The 18403-nt window shown below is 39.6% G+C and overlaps 1 protein-coding gene across 1 annotated transcript in view; it reads left to right on the forward strand.

The window, feature by feature from the left end:
• The first annotated feature begins 959 nt into the window (after positions 1–959).
• Positions 960–18403, forward strand: part of THEMIS (thymocyte selection associated) — a 70927-nt gene continuing 53483 nt past the window's right edge. The window contains exons 1-2 of the mRNA XM_077781796.1: positions 960–1090; positions 13084–13242. Coding sequence (XP_077637922.1) covers positions 1000–1090; positions 13084–13242 — 250 coding nt within the window. The 5' untranslated portion in view covers positions 960–999. The remainder of the gene's footprint in view (positions 1091–13083; positions 13243–18403) is intronic.

The following is an 18403-nucleotide window of genomic DNA, read 5'->3' on the forward strand; positions in this document are numbered from 1 at the left end:
CTCCTGAAAAATATTACTTATAGAGGAAATGAAGCTAGCAAACTTTTTGAAAATACATGTTTGATTATCTTGCTCCTTTCCCTGACCCCTCAGGAAGACAGGACAGCAGTGCAAACAACCATAAAATCATAGTCACTTCCATTTTCCTCATGATCTGAGTCTGCTGCTTATTTGCTATGGCCTTGTTCTTCAGAAGAGTCTTGCTGAAACAACAGAGCTTGATCAAGCTCAGAATGGCAGAGCTGGGATCAGTGCTGGGGGTTTGTCACCAGTGCAGTCTGATTTTCACCTGGTACTGTCTCTTAAAATTCCTTCCCAGCTGAAGCACCTCAAAATCAAATTCCCACAAATCGTTGTGGGTGGCATAAGAAAATGTTGACTATTTTGCATAACAATATTGTGTTTAAATGTCCATTTAGAGCATGAAATAATTTGTATTCTATTTATATATCTTAAATCCGGATAAAATATTTAAGACAGTAGAATGCTTCAACTCTTTTCTTCAAAGGCTATTAATGGTTTTGAAGTGAACAAACACCAAACTATTTTGCTGCATTCCAAGAGGGAAAAAAATCCCTCAACACCCCATGCAGATATTGTGGGTTTTATCCCACCCTAGGCAGGGCTGGTATTCACTATCTTCTTTTCACAGGGTCAATAACTATCACTAATGAAATTAAGTTTTATAGCAGATCCCCCTTTCCCCTTTGGAGCCCAGTCTCACAGCTGCCTCCCACATCCCCCAGCCTGGCACAGACCCTGGGTGGGTGTGGGTGCCAGAAGCAGCTGATGGAGACACAGCTGCCTCAGCCTGCTCCAGCTGCACCTATGGGAGGAAGCAGCCACAGAGGGAAGGAAGCAGAAGTACCTCCCCATGCCACTCCTCCCGCTGCTGTGGAGCTCTCAAGCACAGCATGCACCAGGCTGAAAGTGTTGCTTCCTTGAGAGCTTTTCACTGGTCTTTTCGTGCCAAACCCACATGCTACAGTGCTCCGGACCATGGCCTCTACCCTGCAGAAGTTCATTCATTCTCTGGACCTCAGAGCCCTTCCCAGGGTCCTCCAAATCCAGTCAGGCATCTATTGTCAAGGTGAGCATCGAATGTTTTCTGTCAGGGCTTTGCAAGCCTGTATTTGCCTCCAGGTCTGCCTTCAGACGGGAATGTAGAATGTGGGGGAGGCATAGGAAGGATGCTCATGGAGCTGTCTCCTAGCAGTTTCCCACCAGCTGAAGAGTAAGTGTTTTAGCAATGGCTTTGGAAATGCCTTTGGTGCAGTGTGCATTGGGTCTTCTCACTGGCAGAGAAAAAGAAACCAGTTAGTCCCCATCAAAACCTGGAAAGACTACTGGAATAAGACATGAATTTTCTTTGCACTTACATAGAGCGATCAATCCAGCAACTGCAAATCACATCATAGAGGTTAATTTATTTAACTCATCTTGGACTTCTGGAGCTGCCATGGAAAGTTGTCTTCTATCTCAGAAATAAAGAACCAGGGAGTCTGGAAAGTGACCGTGAAGGATCATAAGATTTTTGTAAGATTTTCCTGAATTTTGTTCTCTCTTTGGGGGCACTTAAAGTGTACAGCAATGCAAAGGGGTTGGTATAAGCAAGAGTGGAGCAACACAGGGGTAATATTTTACTGTCTTTTTCCTGCTGCAGATCTATTTTTATGATGTTTTAGTGCTCTGCTTGAGCACAAAACACACTCGAAAAGTGGTAAAGGGGCTTGCATTAGAGGGAAATATGTGCTCTTAGTTTGGGCATGGACTTTCTTCAATGATAGTGAAGATATCATGTCAAGCCTATGTATCAGTCTAGAAAAAGAAAGTCACTTCCATGCCACTGAGAGGGAAAAACGGGTTCAACTAATAAAACAGAGAGGGTTTCATGAAATGAATTGAAATCTGCTTCAGCTTCAGCCAAATACCCACTTCAGGATCCACAACATCTATCTTTACATCAATCTAAATATTTCCATACTGCTCCATAGTAGGAGAGAGGAGGTGGCCAGAGTCTGATTGACAATCAGTAGCTGATTGACAATCGGTGGCCAGAGTGGGTGATTTTCCCCTCCATGACAACAGCCTCTTTGGGCAGAAAGGAAGTGGGAAAGGGCATACTGAATCTGTGATGGTAGACTACTGTCCATGTGCTCCTGATTGCCCATCCTTACTGACCTGGAAACCACTTATGAGTAATACTGATATATAGAAAAAATTTTCTGGGAAATAAACTTAGCTAAAATTACCAGAAACTTTAAGAATTACTCTTATTCTGAACTTTGCTATGTGATCTGTTCAAGTTTTGTCTTTTAAACTGATCCTGCAGCTGTGACAAATAGGTTCTTGTTAAGAAAATTACAGCTTAAGTGATGAAGAGTAGAATTAAAACTAAAAAAGGGAAGCTCACCTCCTTAAGCTGGAGTAGCCACTACATTCATCTCTTTTCATATAGCTAGGAAGCAGAGGTGATATGAAAACAATTTATATGCATTTGTACATGTAGGTATATGTACATATATATATATATGAGTATATATGTGTACACAAAATAATGTGAGATGTGCATTTATTTATTTTTTTTTATTTTTTTATTTTTTTATTTATACAAAATGCTATGATAAAATGATGGTAGCCCAGCTGTCTGCAGGTTTCTGAGTTCCTACCGTCTGCATCCTACTGCTCATGGATGGTAAAACTTATACCAGTATATTTTTGTAGCCAGAGTATTTCAGTTTGTGATTCTATTTGCTGTCTAAGCCCTTCCATCTTCCTGAGGAGAAAAACACTGGTGAGTTAGCCCACAGACCATTCTACAGCAATTCCTCACATGTGAAAGAAAAAGGTTACTAGCTGTTGATTAGCCCTGGGAGGGGGTGTTATGTGCTCCAGAGACCTGAGATTATTAGAATTAAAAAGTGATAGCCTGACAGACTGCTCCAATGCTTTTTTGGTCTTCAGCAGCACTATCTCTTCCTGTCCTCTGCTCCTGGTGTCTTCTCAGCTGTTCTCATTCATGTCCCACCAGAGCAGCAGCTGCAGCACTGACAGCCATGCATGAATCTCTGGTTTATACAACAAGCAAGACTGATATATTCTGCTTGGCTCCTTGCCCTCACAACCATAATATCCCAAAAAATACTTGCAAGTACCTAGAAACATCAATGTCCTGTAGTAGGCTTCCAGGCTTCTGTGGGTTCCTCTTCTTCCTTGCTTCAGAGGAAGATTGAGATGCTCAAGACACTCAGTGCCTGATAGGTTTGTAGGATATAGGGCTACAAAAGGTCTTCTCAGGCCAGGCCCTCGCTCCCTCTCTCTCCCTCCTTCCCTAGACTCTCTTTCTTGAATATTTTCCTTCCTTCTGTACCTGGCAGCTGGGGTGAACACATTGTTCTGTGATTGCATTATGATTTATGTTACATTTTCCGTTGAAAGACTAATGCTTCAAATCGAGTCTGGAGTAACTCCTGTTATATTGCTAAACAGGAGAATGGGCCACTTTGAGCACTCCAAGTTTCCATTAGGACAACCACTTTTCAGTCCTTTCTCAGGCAGATCCCTCTGCCCCTGCACCAACCTTTTTGATCTCTCTTACCCCATGCAGTACACCAGCAATCACAGTGTGGCTAATGGCAGGTCTATTGGCAGGGAATATGGGTTTATTGCTCTGGCTGCTGGGACCAAATCTGAGCGTTTGTGCACTGATTGTAATAGCTCCCAAATGGCTACACAGTCAGCCCGGTCAGCTAAGTCTTTTTGTGGAATGGGATTTCATAGGAATCTGTAACTATTCTCAGCACAAACTGCAGATAGTAGGGAGAGGATCAACTGTTAAAGCATTACATGTGATTGTTTGAAACTAATCAATCACCAGGGATACTTAATTTTCCTGCCTAAAAATTTTAAATAGGAAGAGTTTTTATATATGTAAATGTTAATATATATTTCCCTCTTCACAACCCTCCCCAAAAAGGGCAAGGTTTCTTAACATAGCTTAGGCAGGTACACAGAATGGCTAATGGAGTAAATAATGGTCTATTACATCCATTAGAGCTATCACCTCAAAGCTGTAGCAGCCAACCAAAGAAGGCTACAGCAAGATATGTGATAATAAGACAACACAGTGTAATTGATTCACTGCTCTTCTCTGGTGCTCTGTGTGCTGTGGGGATTAAACTCTCCATTTTCTCTATTGGAAGCAGCATTTTCCACACACTGCACTTAGGTCTAATGATTTTATAAATATAGGACTTAAAAACTAGCTATACAGTTCCTGACAAGTTTTCACTACCTCTGGAAGCATAAGGAAAGTTTAATGATTTGTGAGGATGGATGTTTTCCATGTGGTGAGGTATTTTTATTAGAAGCTGCAAAGTCAAGCCCCAGGGAGAGAGTGGGAATTTACTTGCCTTTGGCAAGGTAACAACCCTGAAAGAATCCATTCTGCTTCTTTATCCATGTTACACCAAATACAATCTAGGTCTCTCCTTTCAGACCCAAGCCTGCATGCTACTGTTCCCAGTGGAAAGCAAGTAGAAAACATATGTTGTGTGCACTAATTCTACCATTAGTCTCTCTACTGGCCTATAAAAAAATTATATTTCTGCTGATACTACTGGAATGTGTTGTATTTAACTGTAGTTCCCCAAACTGCAAATGGACATGACTTTATAGACCCTGTTTCCACCTGGAATACTTTCAGCTAGAAAAGCTCTGGGCAATTGAACTTTTGCTGTTAGTGGTGAATACCATGTTTTAGACACTTTTCTCAGGAAGTTCTGTTTCTGTTTCCTTCTCTGCTCCGGGCATGAAGAAGAGGAAAGCATTTTCCTTGAATGATATCAGTGACTTTCATGCTACACTGAACTTTGGGGCTGGATGAAGCCTTACTAATTTGCCTCAAGGCAGAATAGTCAAGGTTGGAGGTGCTTGTTCACACTCTCATTCTGCTTCAGCTCCAGCTGTGTGGGGCTGCATGGTCAGAGACCCAACCTGCAGCCATCACCTACCTCTGTCCGACACTTTGCAGAGTCAAAACGCGGGGTGTTAGTAAGAGCCCTGAGTTCTTCCAAAATGCTTTTCACCATCATATTTGAAGGTCCATACAGAAGCAGAGAAATTATTGTCATCTCTGGTTTGAAAACAGAAACACAGATGAAAGGAGATGGTAGTTCTGCAAATACCAAAGATACCTCTCAGGGCAGTTGCTTTGGACTCTGTAGTTGTAATGTCCTTGCTACAGAAACCAGACTGTACTGTTGAATCTCTGAAGGGAATAGGAAGTCTGCCAGATACAAATAACTTGGTAATCAGCACTGATTAGAAAGGAACTACAGTGCAGACTGAAGTACATGATAATTTAATAGCTCATTAAAATATGTTATTAAAAAATTAAATTGCTGAAACTCCATTGGGAACGGATTTGATTGATCAAATATCTTTCTTTGAACATTTTAGTAAATATTGATACTTAGTGAGGTAGGTAGTCTCTGACCACTGATTTTTACAGATAGTATGCAAGTGTAGGCTTTCATTTTTTTGTTGCAAAAATTATGTCTGCTTTAATACTAAGATAATTATTTTATGGGTAATTGAATTTAATATTCTGCAGGCTTAATTTAACCAGTGGCAAAACAGTAAAAAGTGCCATATTTAATTGTGAAAAATGAAGAACCTCTCAAGGCACCTATTCTGTTGTTTGTTGTCATTAGCCTACCCACAGTCTTCCCATTCTTGTTGCACCTAAACACAAGCGTCAGTAATGGTATTCCCTTATTTCTTCAGGAGCTGGGACTTGCCAGAGCGTGGTGGGGGGGGTTGTAGCTCTGCTCTGTGGTTTGGTTATTTGAAAACAGCATGTGTGCTGTGTCAATTGCAGTTCCAGGACATACTCTGTGCTCCTTCTCTGAGGAGAAGGGAACTCTAAGCCAGCGGCTTCCACCTCAGCAGGCTGGGTGTGCAGTGAGGCAGCGTGCTGTAGCTGTGGTACTCCAGTCTCCTGGGTTCAGGAAAGTGCCAGATCTGTGCAGGGAGAAAATATAGGGAAAAGGCAACTGTGGGGTCACATGTACATCTATGGTTAATGTCCTTCCAGACCTAAGGGATCTAAGGATTCTTAGAATTGACAGGTTGGGATTCCTCCTCTGGGCAGATGTTTGGGGCTCTCTAACAGCTACATGAGAGGCAATGCCAAACAAAACCCTTTGGGTGAATTGTTCCATGTCAATACTCATTTTGGTCAACTATAAACAGCATGACTCATGGTTCCTCTTGCTGGCTGCGTATCCACATTCGCTCGCTGTCTCTGCAGTTTTGGTTTCACTCTCTCTGCTTCTGTGACTGGAAAATAGCATCTTTCCAGCATGCATTTCAGGAAGTGATGGGGTCTGCTTACCATCAACACAGTTCTAAATGTCTTGTTAACCCTGTTACTACAGCTAGGCAAACTGAATGCAAAAGGAATCCTTATCTATCCAAACTCAGCTGCCCAGAGTCCCAGTTTAGGCAATATCTCTCAACACTAAACAGTTCAAAAATGATCACGTAGAGTAGAACTTTTCTTACTGTTTCTAAGCCAACCTAGACAGAACAAATCCTTCTCCCATGTCAAGTATGAAAAACCAATGAGTTGATGTGGGCTAGGATATGAAGTCTGTAATACATATGAATAAACCAGGCAAACTGCCTCTTCAGGATTAATAAAACTACTTTTTCTTACTAAAAGCAACAAATAATTTAAAGAAAGGCTGAGCATAAGAAAGCTTTGATGAATATAATTAGGCCTGTATTTCTTAGAGGTGAAATATTAAATATTATTATTATCATTCTCTGAATTTACTGGGTGGATTCTCAGTGGTGGAGTGCACGCCAAGGGAGAACTGCACATGAAATTGGTGAAACTTGTGGTATGCTGCTTTCATTTACTAATTTGTGTCTTTTTTTTTAAAGATAGAGAAGATTTTTTAAAGATAGATAAACATACCAAAAAGTGGAAGGGTGGTTTCCTTTGAATACAGTTGTTTCTGTTCCTTTTGATTAAGCAAGTAGAAGCAAGAGCCTTAAGTACAGCCAGAGTTACAAATAGTTTGGATTCTTTTTTGTGGTCACTAGTTGGAGCATATTGGTAAATTTTCTCTATTAATACAAACCACTGAAACTCAGTTCAAGCTGCTTCAAATGCCTGTTTTATTCTAAACAAGAAAGAAAATGTTCTTCAGTGGATGTGAGAACAAACCCTGACTTTTTTGGGTCAAATATTGCTCATTTTATTCATACTGCTGCCCTCAATGGAATGACTCATCCAGACACAATGAGAAAAATCTGACCCTGGGTAGCTTCACTCAAGGTGAAGCTTATTTGAGGATCTCCTTTGAGGGGATTTTCTTTCTCTGACATTCAGTTTTGGGCCTCCCTGTGGATGGCACAGAAGGTAGGAAGACTACGCAAATTGCCTGGTTTGTCTCAATGCAGGGGTCAACTCCTTGTCTTGGCTTGCTGAAGCTCCCTCAATGTGCTAGTGTCCTGTAGCAGAGAGATCCCCAGCTATTATTGTTCTTGGGCTCCATGGATGTGAGGAGGAGGCCTGCAGCAGGAAGGGCCCTGTTTCCCTTCCCATGAATCTCTAAAAAGCCTATAAAAGTACCAAGATAATTTTCACAAACTCAGGTTCTGGAAGGATGAAGGGACAGCTATGTTAAATTGCATAGAAGGGAAAATCCTGGGATAAACGTCCCATGATACACAAACCCATGACCACACACTGTTTCTGAGCAACAGAACTTTTGTGACAAGACTTTTTCTTCAAGCAGCTGGTGATGTGTTCATGAAGGAACATGGCATTTTTCCAGGTCCACTGTTTCTGGTTAGCTCCCTTGGACACACAGAAATGGCACAAGGGGCACCATGCTCTTATCTAAGTATACGAAGATGCTTGAACATGTTTCCAGTTCTGGACTGCACCTGTGAAGTGCTCAACATTCTGATCTGAACTGCAACTCAGTTTGAGCAGCCTTCCTAAACCTTGTCCAACAAAATGTAGTTTTCTGTTGAACATATATGCGAATAAGCATATTAAATTCAAAGTAATTAATGTTGTAAAGAAAATTTATTAAATAAATAAATAAAACTAAATAAATCATGAACAGCTATAACAGTGACTAATGCTATTCAAAATCAGATTTGGACATTGTCTTCACTGCTGTAGTTATTATGACTCATTTGGGTAAACCCAAATAGAAGGTCAAAGGTGTTTCTTTGGGAGCTGTGGTTTTACTTGCTCTTTCCGTTACAGTGGGTGCTACATGCAAAAAGCTCTGCTGCCACATGCAATGTGTGAGGCTCTGGATAGATGAGAATCAGAAGAATGCATTTATTAAAAAAAAAGGGCCATAAACTAATCAGGAAAGTAATAAATCAGAAATCTTAGAAGTAATTTTTTTTTAAAGTCCATTATGATTGAAATGGCTTAAAGCACTTGACATTTAAAGTTTAACTTTATATGACAAAAGATAAATCTTAACAGCTTTTGTTCTTTGATGGTTTCGCACTGGCAAAAATCAGATCCTTCACAGCCTAAGTAGGTATGATCTAGGTAAAATGCATCTTTGCATAGAGTCTTTTGGAAGGTTTGTGTCCCAAACTGATCAAATCTAAAGATTTTTGTTGCTTAGGACATGTTAAAGAGAGAAGAGTTTCTTGATAGCCCAATAATTTGCTCTGTCACTTGGCAAAGGATCTTCCACTCAAATTCACACCGCCTTCATGAGCACTGTATCCTTGGGCATCTGGAGCACCATGTGGGCACTGGGAAGATGGGCTCACCTGCTCTCAGTGGGGAACACCTTCTGGGGTTAGGAAGGGAGGGGTAGATAAAAGCCATTCAGGGGTTTTATCCTGTTTACAGCTCCTCTCACAGCCTGAGGTTAGAGAGAGAAGCTGGGGCATGCTTCCTTCTTTGCCTGTCATTGTGCATGATTTCCAGCCTCTTCCCTAGAAGGCATTAGATTATTTGAGTTTAGTAGGGGAAATCCAGCAGACTGCTGGGTATCTTTAGTGTTCAGGAGGTATTTGACTGGAAAAAAAAGCCACCTAATGTCTCCCCATAAAAAATTGTTTGCGTTTCCTTCTGCTTAATCAGAGTAAAAAATTATATAAATGATTAAGCAAAACTCTCCTCCTTAAAACTTTAAAATAGATCTCTTTTCCTGCCAAAGAGCATAAACTCTGAACAATTGGCTGGCCCTCAAATAATGCCTATAAAGAATGATACCTTTTTTTATTGACGCTAATTATAGATCCATTATGCCCTTCATATTACTTTGAGAGCCTGCAGCAGCCTTAATAAAACTGCGATTTCAGCTGAGCTGTGTTGTAGGGGAGAATGGGCTATTGTAATTCTGGCTGAATGGCTGCACCAGAGCATGGAGCCTTGACGTGAAAGCCCCTGAAACAGAGTCATCTCTGGCAGTGAAGACAGCGCCCATATGGGCAACTGATGACAACTTAATTGTGGAGAAAAGAGCACTGGGAAAAGGACATTGGGACAAAGTTCGGTGTGTGTGTGTGGGGGTGTCTTTCATCTCCCTGCTAAGTAGCCAGGTTCCTGGTTCTTTGGATCTCCTTTCAAAGACCGCTCAGCCTGCCAGCTGCAATGAATTCAGTGAGTGTTACTGAGACATGAAAGAGAAAATATTTTCCTTCAAAGATTCAAACTCATGGGACTAGGCAGTCAATACCTAGTGTTTGGCCTCCAAAGTAATTTGGTTTTGTTAGGAAAAAAAGCTTGGTCTTTGTTTAAAAACAAAGAGAGAAAAAATGGGGGATACTTGGAAGTGCTTAGCGGCACCCTGCATCAGGCTGTGAGACTGGGAGTCAGCCAGCTTGGGCTTGAGCTTCACCCCTGCTGAATAATCCTCTGTACCATTTTAGTCAAGTCTTTTGTATCGCTTGTATCGCTCTCCCTGTCCCTTCATGCTAAAGTGCCCGGAGGCATTTGGCAAAAAGGAGTTCCATCCCAGTGATGAATTACTGCTATTTACTCCCAGGCCTGACTTTGAGTCGTTTCTATCAGCATCAGTGAGGCGTTCACTCCGAGAGCAGTCACCAGCTCCAAGCTCCTGGGAAGAAAAAAGGATATATTACTGAGATATTTTATTGTTTCATCTTGTTTTATAAAATATTAATCTCAGTGGTACTGTCAGATACCCCAACAATAAGAATGATATTCTCCATCTCAGGCGTTCACTGCATTTATATATTGCTGTTTTTAATACAAAAGTGCTCTTCTTGTACCTATTATGAGAAATAAATCAAATAAAGGACTTATGTTAGGGAGGACGGTAGAGTGGCTGCTTAACATTTTAGAAAAGATGGAGGGAAAAGATATTGAACCAGTTGTGGTGGTCGCTTTGATCTGATCATGGTGGTTGATAGCACAGATTGTCAAACTAGAGATGAGCTTATGAAAGGATATAAATGTGTTTTTTATTGAACAAAGTAACATTTCAGAGAAGGTTCTCTCAAAGGCAACAAGCTCTTTAATTACAGCCTTCAGGGGTATTGTTTGATCACTGTAAATAAGCTGCTTTGTTCTGGGTTGTGCTTAAATGTTGGTTTGGTTGTTTGGTTTTTTTTTTTTTTGCATTATATTGCATGCATCTTTCTCAAATCAAAAGCTTCTGTTCTCAAGGTTACTTGACTTACATTTTCAAAGAGTTAGATTTTCTTTGTAACTTGAGTGGGGAAAACAAAGTTATTGTTGCGCAATATTGTTGTTTTTAAACAAAAAAATGTTTAAAAAGTGCATTTTAATTAATTTTTTTTTTCAATATATTGTGTGAGGTGGTCCGCATTATACAGCTGAAGTAAAATCTCTCAGGGTCACATTATCACAAAGTGGGAATTTTCAAAATGTTTTAATATTAATTATCATGGCTTCTAAAGGGAAAAGTACTTTTATTATCCTTTTTGAAAGCTATGCAGTTTCCCTGGCTCCCTTTTACCAGCACAAATATTTGCTGCAAGTGCCTAGGTAACATTTTTCTTGTCTGCATGTAATCTTCATTGCATTATTCCAGGCAAACTGCCAAGCAAGGGCTAAAATCAGGGCCAAAGCAATCTAGTTGCAGACAAATATGTAATTAAAATCAATACTGTATGTGCAATTGCACCCCCAAAAATGTGCCGGGCAGATTTTAATTTTTAAATTTTTTTCTAAATCCTAGTATCAATAAAAATGAAGCTTCTGCAATCATCGTCTCAGTTTGTTAGCAATCATCCACCCAACCTCTCACCCTCATAATCTTTAAACCTCTTGGCCTATTTCAAATAAATCTGGTAATATATGTTTTACTATTGATAAGCTGTTGAAAGTTGGTCTCTGATGTCTTGGATGGAAAATGTGGTGGCATGCCTCCATTATTCCCTATTTGTATGATCTATCTACCCAGCTTCTCTTCTGCAAATGAAAAGTACTATACTATGATCCTTACTAGTGGTATTACAAAGCATTTTTTCTCCCCACCATCCCCACCCACTACAAGGAGAACTGTAAAGAGTGTTGCTCTTCAAGGAAGGGAGCTCTGCCAGCAATAATGATATTTCAGTACTGGCCTTCTCAATTATTGATTGCAACTATGTAGCCAGAGGTCAGGTTTTAAATATTTCTCATTGTCTGATACCATTCTGCTCACCTAGGTTTAAAAAAAAAAAAAAAAAAAAAAAAAAAAAAAAAAAAAGACAAGACTTTAAACTGAACAAGATATAAGTAAGGGCTTAGAGCAATTGTGTGAAGGAAAATCTGTCTTCTCAGAGGAGATAAAGCAAAGGACAAATTTAACCCTGAGTAACCTTTGGGGAAGGGAAAAATGGAAATGAGAAAAAGGTATTTTAAGTAGCTGAGCAATATTAGGAGGAAAGCAAATAAATACACTCACCAATGCATTGGGAGTGGAAATGACAACAACTTCTTTTCACCACAAGGGATAAGAAACTGAGATGAGATGAGATTTCAGAAAGGGCATGTCCATATTGCTTCAGGACAGATCATTGTTAGTTCTTGGGGGGAAATGCAAGAATGGAAGCTAGTATTAAAGTTAACATTTCTGATGTTCTGTGTTCAGTGCCATTCTACCTACAAATGGAACACCATATGTTCACTGCATTGCCTTTATATATAGTTAATTGATCCCACGCACCAAAGCTTCTGTTAATCTCCTGCAAAGACCAGGAGTAATTTTACTTCTTCTTCATAATTTGAGTTTTTGAGTTTTTTTGCTTTATTCTTCTCCCTGTGCATCTGCTTCTGAAACAGTAAAGGTTGGCCACAACTAGAATGGAGAAGGGACAACTGGATTTGGCAGGACAAGATACAGTCCCAGGTTTTGCTGAGGAAGTGCTGAAACACTTGGCTGGATTGCTTTGTTCCTTTTCTCAAAGTTCTGAACATGACAGACAGACAAGGAATTTTTTGCTGCCAGGTCTGAATCCATATGCTCATTTCAACATGGGACATTTCAACATTGTCATTGTTAATTTGCCAGTCTTCCAATTTCTAGTACTTTCTTCAGTTCTTCTCTTACCACAGGAAGCTCAAATGCTGGTTACACTTGGTTGTCCCTTGTCCTGTCCCTGGGTACCTTCAAGGGTCTTGTGGGTTTTTGTCTCCTGCTGTAGTCTGTTCTTTCCTATGAGATATGCTGTGCCCTGTGCTGTGCAGAAGCATCTTTAGTGCCTGAATTCCTCTGCCTGCCAGGTTCAGGAGACAGCTCTTGACAACCCAGGTGATCCTATGCTCCACCTCTGACTATTCTGGTCTAATAATTTGGAAATGTAGATTCTTCAGACCTTGCTCTCCTTGCATGCATTTAACCCCACAGAGCTGATTGATCACTGAAGTCACAAGGTGGTTTTTCTCATGGCCCTTTTCTGAGGACGTAAGAGAAAATTAGGCTAATTATCACAAGATAAGTATGATTTCTTATAGTTTAAGTATTATTTTTGTTTTCACTCAAAGAGGTAGACACTTGACGAAGTGAGAAAAAGATAAATAATGCTTTTCTTTCCTTTTGCATTTCTTTTCAGACTCCGTCTATGAGAAGTTTGGAAAAGAATTCTCTCTCTCAACAGAAGAAGTCATTAAAGTTATTGGCTTCAAAATTAATAAACTCATAGCAAGTATCTGTGAGAATAATGAAGTCAGCCAGTTTTCAGCCAAAGTGGAATTACCACTAAACTTTCCTGGTATAGTATTTAATGAATACATGTTTCTGAGAAATTATAGCCCTGAGTAATCACCTTTGTTCATTTTATTGATTTTCTGTCTTGATTGATATTTGAGGTTGCAACTCAGCTGTCAAGAATACCATTTTATCAGATGATACAAGACACATTCAACTAGTTTTAAATTTCAACTCTTACAGTCCTTTCTCAAACCTGAATAGAAAGGATTAGTACTAAAAAGTTTTGTGGTAATGCTTTCTACACTTGGAGTCCCTCAATGTAAGAATTACAACAAAAATCTTCTTTCTGCTTGCTTATGACTTTGCCAAACCTTGTCTGAGCTGAAATCTTCCTTGTTGTGTTCTCAGACTATAATGTATTCACCATTACTATGTTTGTATTTTATTATTATGGGTACAAAATGTTTTCAATACTGTTTTTATTTTAATGATTTATTGTAACTATGGTGGCCAGAGTGGCTGCTCCATGCTTAGAAACAGGATTAGAGGGGAATGGATGTGTTTTTCTATTTAAAAAATCTCTTTAACTGTTCTATGGAAAAATCCAAATATATTAATATTTTGGAGGATGGACTTGAAATTTGGCACGTGGTACTGACTTGTTACTTGAACCACATTTTCCTCTCTCCATGTTGCCTTGTTAAGATCTGGCCAAGTATTGAACCCAGTACTAGTTCACCATGTGTCGTATTTATTAATTTTTGAATTTTGCTCTCATCTGAGTTCCTCTACTGTTGGGGCCCAGCAGCACTGAACAGGGAAGTGAATAAAGCACAGAGGGAGAAGTGTGTATCCCATGTGAGTATCACAAGTGTGGGAAGTGGAGGACACAAACTAGGTTAAGAAAATGGTAGAAAAAGGTTTGACTTCAGAGCAGGACAGAAGGATGAAGACTTTCCATACAAAGATTAGAGGCAGGTGCAGGTGGTTCCAGCAGCAGAGGAAGACCCTCCTCACCCATGAGTTTGCAAGTAGGGCATTTTTTATGCTGGGAGTCTTGCAGGCAGCAGAGGTAATGATGAAAGGTTATGAGCAAGCTGGAAAACTGCATGAGGAGGGCAGTGGGAGGGAGTCTGGGGGAGAAGTTGTGGGACACCTGTATAAAGGAAACACTGGTACAGAGCACACAGAGAACACAACAGACTTCAAGAATCTGAGCTCATGCCCAGGACTCACTTTGTCCATCAGTCTAGCTAATGGATTGAATGCAGCTATAGTTTTGTACAAAAAAACCCCACCCTAAATATTTAATTAGCACTGTATTAGCACTGAAAGCACATGGGAAATTAAATTGATGCTGCATGGGGAACATAACATTAGTGTTTTCTAGTGTTTGAGTGCTTGACTTAATAATCTCATTGATGCTCTTCTAAAGTCTTGCTGAGTATGCCAGAGTGTGCACATGTGTGTATAGGGTTTATGTTATGCCAGTATCCAAGATGGAACGTGCTTTTTTTTGCAGATGGAGACAAGACACACTTATCGAAACAAATAGTATGTAAAAGTCTGTGGGAATGAAACATTTCATTTGAATTCTACAGAAAATATCTTCTGCTATGCCTTTACTTGCCATCTCTAAAATACAGATTTCTCTCTGAAATAGTTGTGTATATATAACTTCTCCACCCCCCCAAATAGATCCTCAATTTACCTTCACATTTTTCTTATCCTGTGAATCAGAATGGTTTCTATGACCACTTATTAAAATACTTTTTTGGAATGCCATTTTCAAGCACTAGTAGGGCCCAGACATAGCGATCAAAGACCTTTTAATTATCTGTGGCTATCTAGAGATATTGAAATACGACTCTCCTGTGAACTCTCAAGATACTTGGTATTTTTCTTGTAATCCAAGTTTCTCTGATATTATTAAAATTTCTTCTATCTCTAAAATACATACACCGATAGAAATATGTTCTAAATCTTGATTGGCAGATGAGGTTGAACGTTTGAATCCTAAAATATCCAACACAACAGAGTGATAAAAGTAATCCTAAATTTATTAATGTTGAAGGTCCCAATTCTTAGAACAGAAGAACTTGTGATTTCAAATGCTTGAACCTGGTGAATCAGGATTTATTTGCATTCAAGTGATCAGTTTTACAACTTGGCATTTGGATGCTGCTGCCCTGCTGAGCACATTTTCAAATTCGATCTAACCACTACAATTTTCATGCATAGTTATGAACTCTCCCAACCAGTGTTCTAGAAAACTGGGTTATTTCACTTGAAAAATAAATTCAGAGTTCATTTTGCTGAAATTTATCATTATTATCCTCCACATGATGGGTATTACTGAACAGCAGCACTGAAGAGGGGCATAATGGCACTTCTTATTAGCCCAACAGGGAGCACCTCTTTCCTGTTTTTCTCTGTATATGTACTCTTATGCATTCGAGAGCTATTTGGTAAGATGTACATTTGTCATTTCTCTGGTTAAGTTCTTAGCTGATGAATGATTCCACTCTGCAGAGTCAAGATTTCCCATTCTCTTGCTCTTTCTTGACCTTTTTCCTTTCCACTTTATTACATACACGTGCTACAATCTAACTGAAGTATTATACATGAAACATGGCTTGCCCTCATCTCCTGAATGAAGCACAGAACTGAATTGCAGATGATCTTTTTCATGCTGCCTTTGACTTAACTTAATAAAAATATCCACAGGTCGCCAGAAGGCTGACCCTGTATTTACATTGTATGTACAGTGCTCTCTTGCCAGTGTTGATGCAAAGAAATCTTTTGCTTTGCTGTTCTTTTCCTCTTCCTTTGCCATGAGCTCTTTTGCATGCCCTGGGCTCATGTATCCTTTCACTGCATTCACACTGGCACAAATGAGCAAGGCTACTATTTAGGTTACTCTGGGGATAGCAGCTCTGAGAGTGAAGAACTGGGCTCATTGGCTTTAAATGAGCCCTACTCTTTGTCTTTCTGAGCGTATTTGCAGTCTTCAGAACTCCTTTTCTTCTTCTCTGGCAAATCAGATCCTTGATAAAGGCCTAATCTGCCCTTTGCATTAGAGAAACCGCTGCAAACGCAAGTTCAGTATCTGTGTTATTTCGTTTCATCCTCATTCTAATTTGTTCTTTTTTATGCCTCAGAGGACCAGACTATTCTTTCTGTGCTCATACACTGGGTAAAATAATAGAAGTCTGCTGTTACTCTAGACACTTCAATGATTACGTCTAACCACATTTTGAACTACAATTTTCACTACTAGCAAATTAACAGACAAGTAATTTGCACAACAGCTGAGTTGTTTGCCAGCACAAATGATTACATTTCATTCTGTTGTATTCCTTCTTCTGCAAAAAACATTGCTAGACTGACGCTGTTCTCATGAGGTCCCTGGATGTTGCTGCTGCTCATTCCTATCCGGTATTACAGACACATAGCTGAATATGACTGCCCCTTTGAGTACTCATCTGCAAGTCAAAAGACAGGAGACTTGTCAGTGACCATGCAACACATCTGTGGAAGAGCAGGGGTTAGGCATTAAAAGGCTCATCTCAGTATTAGGTGAGGTAGAGCTGGCCTTTGGAACAGGATGAGGGGAGGAGGACGCTGAAGCAGAAGAGGTGGGTGTGGGAGGTGTGGGAAAAGAGGAATAGCAATTAAGTCATCTCCAAAGAAGGTAGAAACTATGCTCTTCCCAGCCTTACTTGGGGAACAGAAACTGCTAGTCTGGGAAAGATTATTTGTTCTGCTCTTCTTTTTTCTTGGAGGCTGCTTGCTACTCTACTAGGCAAGCCTAACTTTCAGTTTTCTCAGCTTTCTGTAGGGAAAAGAGAGTAAAATACTCTCTTCCTTCAGGACTCTAATTAAGACTGAAAATAGGAAGTCCATAAAGCTCCAGGGTGGTACATTTTTCACTACAGCCAGTAAAACTATTCTGTATACATATATAGACGCTATTCTGCATACTTTTCCATATACATATACTATTCTGTAAAAAGGTGGTAGAAATATCCTTCTACGAAAACATGCTTTCCCATAGCACATTCAGTCTTGTGATCCTCTGGTTATGTTTTCTCTCCCATACCAGTGAAATAATTTTCTCAGATTCAAAAAATCTCTCTCTTTGTCAACTTCTTGAAAAGATGGGCTGATGATGTTTGGGGCTTACTAATCATTGTATTATGTCTAGGCAGACTCTTCACCTAGTGAAATGTCACTAGGTACAGAGGCTTCATGGAGTGGAATGGTTGCATTTTCCTGTAGTATTATATATATGTAGAGTTCTTCTTCTATGACTGTTTTATTTTTCCTCAAGTCATTGGACATCAGTACAGTTTGATTGTAGAGCAGATTGTATTTAGAAAGTATATCTATAGGAGCAAAAATGCCACATCTTGATAAACCAGATGGACTTTCTTCCAAATTTGTAATTTCCATCTGTCTTTCTCCCTTACAGTCCACCAAGATCTCTTTGGAAAGTCTGAGTGAATTTGATTCAGTTGTTTTATGGTTTATGAAAAAGTACAAAAATTTTTGTTTGACCTCAAAATGTCCAAATCTTAGCATCTCAAACTTACCATATGTCTCTTACTCCTGGAGGTTTCCTTGTTATCTTAGATTTTAAAAACATTTGTTTTTGCAATTTGATTCACAGTGATATAAATAAGGCTCTGAATGCTCCAGATAATATTGTTTGGTGGTTTTTGTGGTTTTGTTTTGGTTTTTACATATATAGAGTATCAAGAAGAGCATTTATGAGAAGATATCATGGCAGAATATGGCAGTGACTTCCACCCAACATACCAAAATAGCCTTTTATATATTTACCTATATTCTATGTAGAGAGACATATGGAACCTTGCATGTTCATAGCCACTCAGAGGTAGCTGTTAGGAGTCTTATCAATACAGAAGTTAAGAATGCAGGACCACATGGCTCTTCTGCCTAAGCAAGTATTCTGTCACCAAAATTAAGAAAACTACCAGAACAGAAGGGAAACATTCTTCTGCTCCCATCCTTGATGAAGCCAGTCTGCCTGGGCCAAGGGTTAGTCAGGTGTCAAGCTTTGCATGAAATCTGATAATTATGCTTTCATACTACACCTGCTTTCCAGCCTGGGATGTTCATCATCTTGTTGATGAAATAGTTGCCTTCCAAAGAACTTTGTAGGCCCAGCAAAATTAGTAGCCTGAGACTATTGTCAA

This window comes from Lonchura striata, chromosome 3 (genome assembly GCF_046129695.1).
Source record: "Lonchura striata isolate bLonStr1 chromosome 3, bLonStr1.mat, whole genome shotgun sequence".
NCBI classification, from domain to species: domain Eukaryota; kingdom Metazoa; phylum Chordata; class Aves; order Passeriformes; family Estrildidae; genus Lonchura; species Lonchura striata.